Source organism: Primulina tabacum, chromosome 15 (genome assembly GCF_025594145.1).
Source record: "Primulina tabacum isolate GXHZ01 chromosome 15, ASM2559414v2, whole genome shotgun sequence".
In the NCBI taxonomy this organism is placed as follows: Eukaryota; Viridiplantae; Streptophyta; class Magnoliopsida; order Lamiales; family Gesneriaceae; genus Primulina; species Primulina tabacum.
Window position 1 is genome coordinate 15,378,278 of NC_134564.1, and position 10,206 is coordinate 15,388,483.

The window sequence follows — 10,206 nt, forward strand, 5'->3', positions numbered from 1 at the left end:
TTAAACTGAAACTCCTAGTATATCTATGCTGATAATAGACAGTATGCAAACTGCTATTCGAATGTAATAAATTACAATACTATCTTAGTACTTTATTATCCTTAAATGATAAGATACAATACTTTTTTTAAAGTGTGCTTGACTCAGATGAAATCTTGAATATTTAATCTTTTTCAATAGAAAGAATCCTTTGTGTTCGGCTGAATTTCTTCGGAATTCAGCTCTATATATAGTTTCAGAAATAAAAGATCCATTCCAAAGGAAAGTGTCCGTTGACTAAATCTGAACAATTTATTTCCTCTTGCTTTGAACATTGGAGATACATACAATGATTTTAATTTTTATGGATATGCCCAAGATATTGATACTTTAAAAAGTTAAAATAATACAATTTTGATTTACAAATTTAAAAAAAAACGCGCAAATATCGGAATCACAAACTTTACACACAAAAGATCAATAGATTAATCAAGTAGAACATCAATTGATCTTTCAAGCATTGCCAATAGATTTACAAGAAGTGATAATAAAAGTGTTTGAAAATAATATTTTCCAATTTAATGCAAAGAATTATGATATTTGAAAAATAAAATGCATATTCGAAGGTCAAATCTACAATTTGAGCAAAATCATATTTCCCGATAATATATATATATAAGCCGAGGCAGCCCTAATCGTTCACAAATTGCCTTTAGTCACCTTTCTCCTCCTCGCCACTCAAAATAATTATGGGGTTTTCCAATATATCAGTACCGTAAAAATAAATAATTTTTCTGCACGAAAATACCACCACTAGCTCGAAGAAAAATTAAAAATTCCCTTTAATATATAAAAAATTTTCAAATTTCATGGCTTTTCATGTTTCTTGCCCAATTACCTGGTAATCTCTCTCTTAATCTGTGGACTGAGCCCATTATTTTTCGACCCATGTGTAGATTTGCGCGGAGTGGAGCGTGTTTGTGCGTGTGCGATATGGGTTTTTGAGTTGGAATAAATCTGTCTCTCTTTTTTTGTGTTTGCAGTCGAAAGATATGTTTTTGTACACTTGGGTTTCCTCGAAGATTGCAGAGCGAGGAGGGCGTGAAGGGCTTTTTGCAGGAGGTTGCTCGGGTCGAGCAGTTCTTGAACGACCCGTGGTTGATCAAAGCCAGGGAGAATGCGACGTGTCAGGTCAAGGTGCCGAAGGTTATTGTTTCCCCCGCTACGCTGCCGCAAATTCCGGAAACCCCTGGGGTGGGATGTAGAGCTGGGGAGGGAGTGGCAGCGTCTGATGCTTCCGCAAAGGTGAAGAGAGCGGGGCTGCAGAAACAAGCTGCCGCCTCCTCAAGCGTGGCTGAGGATTATGCGAGGAGGTTTGAGTCTGGTGATAAGATGGTGAGGATTTTAGTAATCATGCAATGTGTTTCTTTTTTTTTTTTTTGCCAAAAAAGGAAAAGGTTTCTTTTCAATTCCGCGACATTGGATATCACACTCCGTAGTGCATTTGATATAGCAATGCATTTTGTAGTTTATTGGGGGGTAATATCCACCAGTGAATGTGTTATCCACATGTTTGCATTAGGTTTGGTGATGCACATAGTTTCTATAGTTTTCAGGGTTGATTATAATGAGATCAAGCTAATGTATTCTCTGCACGGTTCTTTTTCGTTGTGAAACTTTTGGAGTTTCATGCATGGTTTTGGCACACCTTGGACGGCCTCGTATAGGCTACTGTTCCAGTTCTATTGATATTTCACGAAATGGTTGAAGCCACCGCCATGGAATTTTGTGGAAGAAAACAAAAAAAAAATCAGAAATTTGAAAAATTACCAACAGAAAAAAATCATCTTATACTCCCAAGAAATCACCATAATCTGTTAAAAAAAGGCAATTACAGAACATAAAAATGTTTCGTGATGGCTGATACCTTCTACGATGCCAATTTCAGAAATCGGCAGTTGTTACAGGACATCACTGAGCTTGAAACTTTGACGCGACAGCATCCTTCCGGCTCTAGAACGGCTGCTCCAGCAAACCATGGTCCCATGAGCACGGGAAATTTATGATTGCATTAGCTGCTTGTTAACCGTTTTTATGATTTGGATTCCTTCTAACTTGATGGCGATGTCTTATAAAGACAGCAATTAAATACATTTGTCGAGAACACGTTTCGGAAATTAAATATTATTGTGTAACAGCCACAGATATTGTCGCTTTTCATAGAATTGTTGGTAACGGTATTTATAACTTGTAGTTCATGATTTTTTGAACAGTTAAGATTTTCTTTTTGGTCACTGATGACTTTAGTTTTGTAATTGACCCGTTATATGTCAAATCTTTTGTCGTGTAATGTGTAGGATTCTGCTCATTACATGCAGAGTATTATGAGTGTGACTCTGTTGGTCAATGCACTTCATTTTCATCCAGGGCACATACATTTGACTACTTGCCCTTTAAAGATTTTATTAATACAAGTCTGAATAAAAAAAATCTTTATTTCCTTGACATGCTTACCAAATTAGCAGGGTTATGTGAGAGATGCAGCTGGCGACAAGGGTCAATCAAATACAAAAGTAATGTGCCGGCTATGCTTTTGTGGGGAAAATGACGGAAGTGAAAGGACGGGAAAAATGCTAGCTTGCAATAGTTGTGGCAAGAAGTATCACAGGAGCTGTCTAAAATCTTGGTCTCGAAATAGAGGTACTATATGTTGTTAACAATATTGTGGAAAGCAAGTTTGTACCTTTTGTGATGGAATTTTTGGTCTCAGATCTTTTTCACTGGAGTTCTTGGAGTTGCCCCTCATGCCGAACATGTGAGGTGATTGTTAAAAATCTGAATTATAGAAAGTATTCTGTATCTTTGTGGGAAAGCTGTTCTGCCGTGATAAAGGTGTATAGAAAATTTGTGCTCATGCAAAGCGATGGGGAATGTCATTTTAGTCAACATGGTGTCTGTATAGCATGAGAATTGCATGCGAAACAAAAAATTGAGGCGTACATGGCACAATTATTTGTTCTGACGAAAAGATGGCCCTTTTTATAAAAGTTGATGATTTATATATTCTAGGGATGAGTTAGGATGCATATTTTTCGAACCTTCGAATGTTTTCTTGGACAACTGATTTGGGGCCCCATGTAACTTCTGACTGTTTATGGAAATTAATGAAAATGCTGGATTTAACTTGTCGTTACCTTTTCTACTTTGTTCCCCTTAGGTTTGTCGAAGGACTGGAGATCCAAATAAATTTATGTTTTGTAAAAGATGTGATGGTGCATACCATTGTTACTGCCAGCAACCTCCTCATAAGGTGGCTCTGTGTATTCCTTATTCTTGCAACGATACCAATATTATATGCGCTCATGTAGTTCACTTTTTAAACATGCAGAATGTTGGCCACGGTCCTTATTTGTGTCCAAAGCATACTAAGTGTCACAGCTGTGGTTCTTCTGTCCCTGGAAATGGTTTAAGTGTTCGGTATTGTTTTCATCGCTTGTGTGCACTTTCCCGTTTTACACTGTATTCTTAGATTTTTCTTCTATCCTGTGAACTACTGATCTTTGAATTATTCAGATCTAAGCGTTTTATTAACTGGCCTTAGTGTTTTGACCAAATTCATTGTCGTACGTGCTTTTACATGTGTGCTAGGGAAGCTTCTCTCAGCTAGCATCACTATCAGCCCGCGAGTAGGGGGGTGGCGGTTATTTCATTTTATTTTTTTTAAAGTCTCTCTCTTATATGGATTATATCATGTTGTTTTTACCACTCACCTGGTCCTGATGGAGTTTTTATTATACAGAGGGTTATTTCATTTTATTTTTTTTAAAGTCTCTCTCTTATATGGATTATATCATGTTGTTTTTACCACTCACCTGGTCCTGATGGAGTTTGTATTATACAGATTTCATCTTAAGAATATAAACCTTTTTGATATCATGTTCACTTGTAACATTTGATGAAAAAGTACTGGCTATTCGACAAATTAAGTGTTGGTTTCTTTTAAAGTGGGTTTTGGTATTTGACCGTAACATACATGGAGTACAAGTGCATTTTTGGATTATTTTTTAAGGAGGGGGCAGGGTGAATCGCAAAACTTTCTGATGTCATTGTATCTCATATGTTTTACCTTCTTTCATGATAGTACATATAGCTGAACTTGAAGGTGTTAAATCTGTTGCAATTCAGGAAAAAAGCAGTCCCCTGATATTCTTCAAATTATTTATTCAGGCGAAAGGCAATCCCTTAATATTTTCTAATTGAAGTTTTTTAATAATGACACTGAAGCTTAATTGAATCATCGACTAAGAACTACATACGAAAGCAATTTAATTTCTTAATTATATTTAATGTATTAGTTTAAATTTTAATGATTTAATTTAATTAACGACCACCCTAGGATATAAAATTTATGAAATATATTGAATATATAGTATGTAATTATATGTATACATATATGTGTGTGTGTGTGTGTGTGTGTTTCCCATAACTTTTTTATCTCAGGGTTAATCCCTTTTCTGATCCAAAAGACATTTAAATTTTGTAACATAAGTTCACTTCACTTGATACCATGTTTGAATTGCTGCAGGTGGTTTCTGGGGTATACTTGTTGTGATGCTTGTGGAAGATTATTTGTTAAGGGAAATTACTGCCCTGTCTGTTTGAAGGTACGACACGGTGCCAGTGATATTCCTATGGATATATGTGCATCCTCAGTATTCATTCGCTAAATGTTACTATATACCTGATATGAACAAGGTGAAATTTTGATTTTATTTAATGCAAAACAAGTTGATTGCTTATTCTCCTTAAAAACTGCAGGTCTATAGAGATTCTGAGTCAACACCGATGGTGTGCTGTGATATCTGCCAACGCTGGGTACACTGTCCCTGTGATGGGATCAGGTGTTTCTCTAAGACTTGTTCCTCGACCCTTTCCAATTGCCCATTTCCTTAAAATTTCCGGCATCGGCATATTTTCAATTGCCAAATTAGTTATTTTTTAAACAAAGCATAAACAGATTTACCCATTTTACCTATCAGATCACGAAATATAAATAATGCAAATACTAGATCAAATTTCGCTTTTCACCATTCTAAAAAGCTTCACAATTTTTAAGTGAAAAACTGAACTGAAAACCCAAAAAAATAGCCTTGTGGCAGTGGAATATTTTGTATCCTTTCTTTTTCCTTGTCACTGCTTAGAGTCGGAACATTTTGTAGTTCCCTTTTGTCACCGGAATAGAACATCCGCGCTGATTCAATTGCCCATTTTCCTGCATTGACTTGCTGTTGGCTCCTGAATTAGCACCCTAAGCAAGCGAACTATCAATTTGGCTATATTTTCTCCATTGGTCAACAGTAGTTAACTATAGGATGGATCCATGAATTTCTCAAGGAAGTTGGTATCTCCATCTCCTAACAGAATGGTTGATGACTAGTTGGATTTTTTAGTTGTTTTCTCTTGAGTTGCCTTGTCTTATCTGCTTCCACATCAAATTTGTGTTCAGAGTAAAGAACTTGGTACATTGGTTATTAGTCGCTATCTCACACCTTGATTTTCTTGCTTCAACCTTTTTGGCCACCATTTTAGTGATGCCAAGTACCTTCAATTTCAAGTTGATGGAAATCTCCAATATGTGTGCGCTACTTGTCGTGGAGAATGCTGCCAGGTTAGATTTTCTGGTTTCACTGGTTTCTAGAGATGTGTGCCATGTAAGTTCTCCCTTTCTCATGTTTTCCCTTAATATCTCTCACTTGTCAGGTTAGGAATCTTGACGAGGCTGTTCAGGAGCTTTGGAAAAGAAGAGACGAAGCCGATAAGGATTTGATCGCTAGCTTGAGGGCAGTTGCGGGTTTGCCAACTCAGGAAGAAATATTTGACATTTCACCCTTTTCAGATGATGAAGAGGGTGGATCTCTGTTGTCAAAGAATGAAAACAGCAGTTCATTGAAGTTCTCTCTTAAAGGGATAGGTGATAACTCTCCAAGAAAGAACAAAGAATATGGAAAAAAGTCCTCGAACAAGAAGTATGGAAAGAAAAAAGGGAATGAAACATCTTTTAAACATGGAACTGATGGTCCCCAGAGTTTTGAAGATCACATGGGTGGACTATTGTCTGGATACAGAACTGGTCATGAAAGGAAAGAAAAAATTTCTGATCCTGTGACTGGAAATTTAATAGAAGGCCTTTTTTCAGTTGATAAGTCCGGTGTCTCTAAACGCAGATATGTCGATGAGGTTACGGCAACTAGTGGAAATAAGAGGTCAAGAACAATCAAAATAAGTAGTAATAAACCTCATGATTTGACTAACAAGGAGGACATTGGCAACGACGGTAATGTGGCTAAGGGTGCCCAAGGACCAAAGCTAGTTATACATTTGGGTGGACGAAGCAGAAATATCACTGGTACTCCCAGATCTGACACTTCAATTGTTAGAAAGGGACAAGATTTGACTTCATCAAATGGTACGTTCTGTGTGATGTTTGTGTACTCTTTTTCCTATGGAATTTGTAAGCTTTGCTGGACACACAATTTGATGTTTATTCTGCCGAAAGTCGTTCTGTGAAAATTACACAATATGAATAGTTATTTACTTATAACTGAATCTTGTTGGGTATTCAAGTTTTGCATTATATTGATATGTTGGGTGTAAAAGTTTCTACCAAAAGTCATTTTCTGTGGAAATTACACATTATGAGTAGTTATTTAGTGATAACTGAATCTTTTGGGTATTCAAATTTTGCATGCTAGTGATGTGTCTGAGCATGTAGCTACAGACCTTAAATCTTCCATTTTCTTTGAATTTAATTTAACCAAAATTGAAAAAAAAAAAAAAAAACTATTTCGATGAACGTTCAGAGAAATTTAAATCCTTAATTTTCCCTTGATGAAGATTGAAGTTTCATATCTATCAACGCAATATAAATGTGAAACTACTGTGCACGAGTTCTTTTATGTGTAGTTAGGTGCATCTGCAGGCAATGATTTCCAAACTTACAAGATGAGTATATATATCTCATGTTGGAGAAACAGAGTTATAAAAAGATTTTTCATTGTTTTTAGATGTGATACGAACTTGTTACTCAGAGATCTGTTTGAGACTGACTGAGGCAGCAATAAGAATATTTATTTTTTCCATCTTGCTGTATTTTGTCCCTTTATAGTTTTGCTGAGAAAAACATTTGTCTTTTGAGTTGCAGGCCATTACCATGCCGACTCGGTGAAGACTTCCATGTTACGAGGAAAAGAGGGTAACTTGATTAAGATCAAGAATGACAATTCGGAAGTCTCTGACTTTTCTGATGGGTACGAGTCTGTTTCTCCAAAGAATAAGCATTCGGCACTTGGAAAAAGAGCCATCGAAGATATTGAATCTGCAAGGAGTGGATCGGATATCCTAGTTAGCAGGAGGAACAATTATTCTTCTATGAAGTATGCAGAAGATGGCCCTACTACTTCTGGAGACTTGAATGATGACAACATCAGTGTTCCAACGATTCCAAAGGCATCAGAGAAAGATCATAAGCCTCACTTGAAGTTCAAAATCCCCAACAATTCAAATCATGGAAACCAGACTGCCCTGAAGGAAGAGATAACATATACCAGGGGTCAAAGATCAAAACGTAGGAGACAAGCACAAGGAGATGAAGATACATCTCAATGGCAAGAAGACGACACAATGAAGGAGTTCACTGATGCTAACTGGGTATTACAGAAACTAGGAAAAGATGCTGCAGGGAAAAGGGTGGAAATTCATCAGCCTTCCACGAACTCCTGGTGAGTGAATTTTTTGGAATGAAATATTAAAGGCTACCTCAGATTTCAAGGGTTTTGGTTGAGTTTGGTATGAAGGACGTGCCATGGTGGGATCTAGAATTAAATTGTAAACTGTTTGTTTCTAAATATTTAATCGGTTTTTCCTGACGTCTGATTCCAATTCAATATTCCGTTTTTTTTCAAGCAATAGAATTGGTGATTTGATAAACTATTGCCAATCCAACATGACAGTTTCCAGTTGTGTTGGTGTCATCTTGTTCCTTCTTCAAATGATCACCCTTTTTGGATTACCTGGTGCGTATGTGTAAAATTTCTCGTTTTTTTCTCTTCCAGGCACAGGGGAACAGTAATAGAAGTCTTTGAGGGTACATCAACTGTCTCCATAGATCTTGATGATGGAAATGCCAAGAATTTTGAACTGGGGAAGCAAGGAATTCGTTTTGTGTCTCAGAAGCAAAAACGTTGATTTCGAATTTCTGTTGTTTTAGTAGGTTCTGGCTTCTTGAGAGATGGCGGTCAGCGATTGATGGCAACTCGACGTGATTATCCAATTTAGGCAATCACATTAATAGGTCCAAGAAGCTGCCAGAACGTGGAGCCTCGTTTTGCTCGTTCCATTTCATCATCTTGTTGCCAATCCTTGCTGCACTAGAATCTGTTTAAAGAGCAAGGGATGGGTTGGAGATCATATTGTTCCTCCGTGCATAGAATCCCATATTATTTCTTTAGTGCTGATGACTTCATGCTTCTGTTCTTTCAGAAGTTAGTTTGTTAGTTATTTCTATTGCTAGCTTAGTTTGTCTGTTGTCTTCTGTGAATGCCTGAGCTGAATTCAGCTCAGTTGCTGTTTATCTATCTGTAAATGAATAGAATACTTCATGTGTCTATTAGGCAAACTCACAATTGACATTGGAATTCTCTAAAATCCCGTAGTTATCCAACTCTTTTAACCATTGTGTCATGAATTCTCTCTCTATTGCCTTCACAATTTGTCTCTGCAAACAACCATCTAAAGTTCATAATTTGCACCATTTCTGACCCCGATAGTTGGTGGACAATTTGGTGTATATTAAATGAAAGACCTGAACTTTTAGAAGAATAGTTACAAGGTACTTCTATTTGAGTCGGGAGATAGATATCTTCGGCTCAGTGTAAAGAAAGTTCTCGAAATACAAAGCAACTACATCTGGTGGTTTACTAAAGCTTTAAAATCATACAGGTGAAGGTGGCAAGTCTAATAATAACCAAAACCCATCGCAACTGTCTGAATCTAAGTCGTCTTGAATAGAAAGAAAGTGTAAGCCTCCACAGGCCTCTTTTGCTGCTTCCCATGCTTCAGCTTCACGTGTAGCGACTGGTGTTTTCTTGTATGTTGCATAAACATACCAGGTCGAAATCCCGACTGAGAGGATTATACTAGCCCGAGCTACGTCTGCTTCAATCGAACATACTTCTAAACTATTCATCCACGCTGCAACAATGAATGTAAACATCAATACGATGCTTGGAAAAGAACACGATGCTAAGAAAAATATATGCATAGCATTGTAACTTGCTAATGGTTTAGCTCGGGAAGATCCAACAGCGTGTCCCGCAACTAATGTCTTTTCGCCTGCTTCAATCCCGAGAAGATCCAAATCTAAACCTGCACCAAAGGCAAATCTATTTTGCAGAGATGCAACCTCTTCTGCCACAGCTGAGAATACAAGACTTGATTAATGTTGTGGTAATCAAAAGATGCTAAAATATAGAATTACTAACTCAATGAGAAAAGTTGATACCTGGAAAAGGTAACTGGACAAAAGCCCATTTTTCTCGATACAGATTCTCTGGAAGTTGTACAGGGTAAGGATTATCAAGTGAAAGAATTGGCCTTGACCCTTTTGAAAACCGGGATGGCGTGTATATAAGGTTTTATAGCAATCTTTTAGCCATAGAACCAGAGATAAGCACTGCAGGGAACAGATTAATTTGCACAAAATTAAGGGCACCCACGTTGGTGCATTAATGGGTGATTATTAATACCCATTAATATTCATGCACCAATGTGGGTGCATGAATTATTAATCATGGCAGCCAAGAAATTCATCAGAATGAACGGCATTATTTCGCAAATAGCGACGGTTTTTCGTAAACCGTCGCAAATTGAAAAACGTCGCTACTTGCGACGGTTTCTCAAAACCCGTCGCTAATTGCGACGGTTTTTCACAAACCGTCGCTATGTGCGACGCTTTCTCACAAACTCGTAAAATAATCTGCATTTTTTAGAACATTGAATCTGCATTTTTGAGAACATTGAATCTGACGGCTAGTTACATTAGTGTTTACATAAATGAAACTCGTAAAATAATCAATAAAACTATTAAAATTTTGTTTTTTCATTTTTTAAATAATATTTTAAATAAAATAGTCCAACATTTTTATCATTTTTAATAATATTTTAATGAAT

At 36.8% G+C, this 10,206-nt stretch overlaps 2 protein-coding genes across 3 annotated transcripts; one reads left to right on the forward strand and one right to left on the reverse strand.

The window, feature by feature from the left end:
- Positions 1-699: 699 nt before the first annotated feature.
- Positions 700-8,718, forward strand: LOC142526288 (uncharacterized). 2 transcript variants are annotated; one of them, XM_075630578.1, is made up of 12 exons: positions 700-880; positions 1,023-1,374; positions 2,502-2,679; positions 2,750-2,799; positions 3,197-3,289; positions 3,368-3,456; positions 4,565-4,643; positions 4,798-4,880; positions 5,569-5,647; positions 5,740-6,445; positions 7,181-7,757; positions 8,091-8,718. In XM_075630578.1, the coding sequence occupies exons 1-12, from the start codon at positions 849-851 to the stop codon at positions 8,221-8,223; spliced, it is 2,451 nt and encodes an 816-aa protein (XP_075486693.1). In that variant the 5' UTR covers positions 700-848; the 3' UTR covers positions 8,224-8,718. The 2 variants fall into 2 exon arrangements, with proteins under 2 accessions (XP_075486693.1, XP_075486694.1); XM_075630579.1 differs by having other exon boundaries at positions 2,505-2,679.
- A 57-nt stretch (positions 8,719-8,775) lies between these two features.
- Positions 8,776-9,733, reverse strand: LOC142526289 (protein TAB2 homolog, chloroplastic-like; the record flags this gene model as incomplete). The annotated part of the gene is given in 4 exon segments (XM_075630580.1): positions 8,776-9,228; positions 9,310-9,453; positions 9,539-9,631; positions 9,634-9,733. Coding segments are annotated over 4 exon segments (597 nt in total), but the record flags the coding sequence as incomplete, so codon positions are not given.
- Positions 9,734-10,206: the final 473 nt, after the last annotated feature.

What these genes read in the sequence shown, in the direction of transcription:
- LOC142526288 (XM_075630578.1), top strand. Translation starts at nt 849, where the DNA reads ATGGCTTTTCATGTTTCTTGCCCAATTACCTG. An exon ending in TTGAGTCTGGTGATAAGATG is followed by an intron (nt 1,375 to 2,501) that starts GTGAGGATTTTA and finishes TTACCAAATTAG; the next exon opens with CAGGGTTATGTGAGAGATGC. An exon ending in GCCAGCAACCTCCTCATAAG is followed by an intron (nt 3,290 to 3,367) that starts GTGGCTCTGTGT and finishes TTAAACATGCAG; the next exon opens with AATGTTGGCCACGGTCCTTA.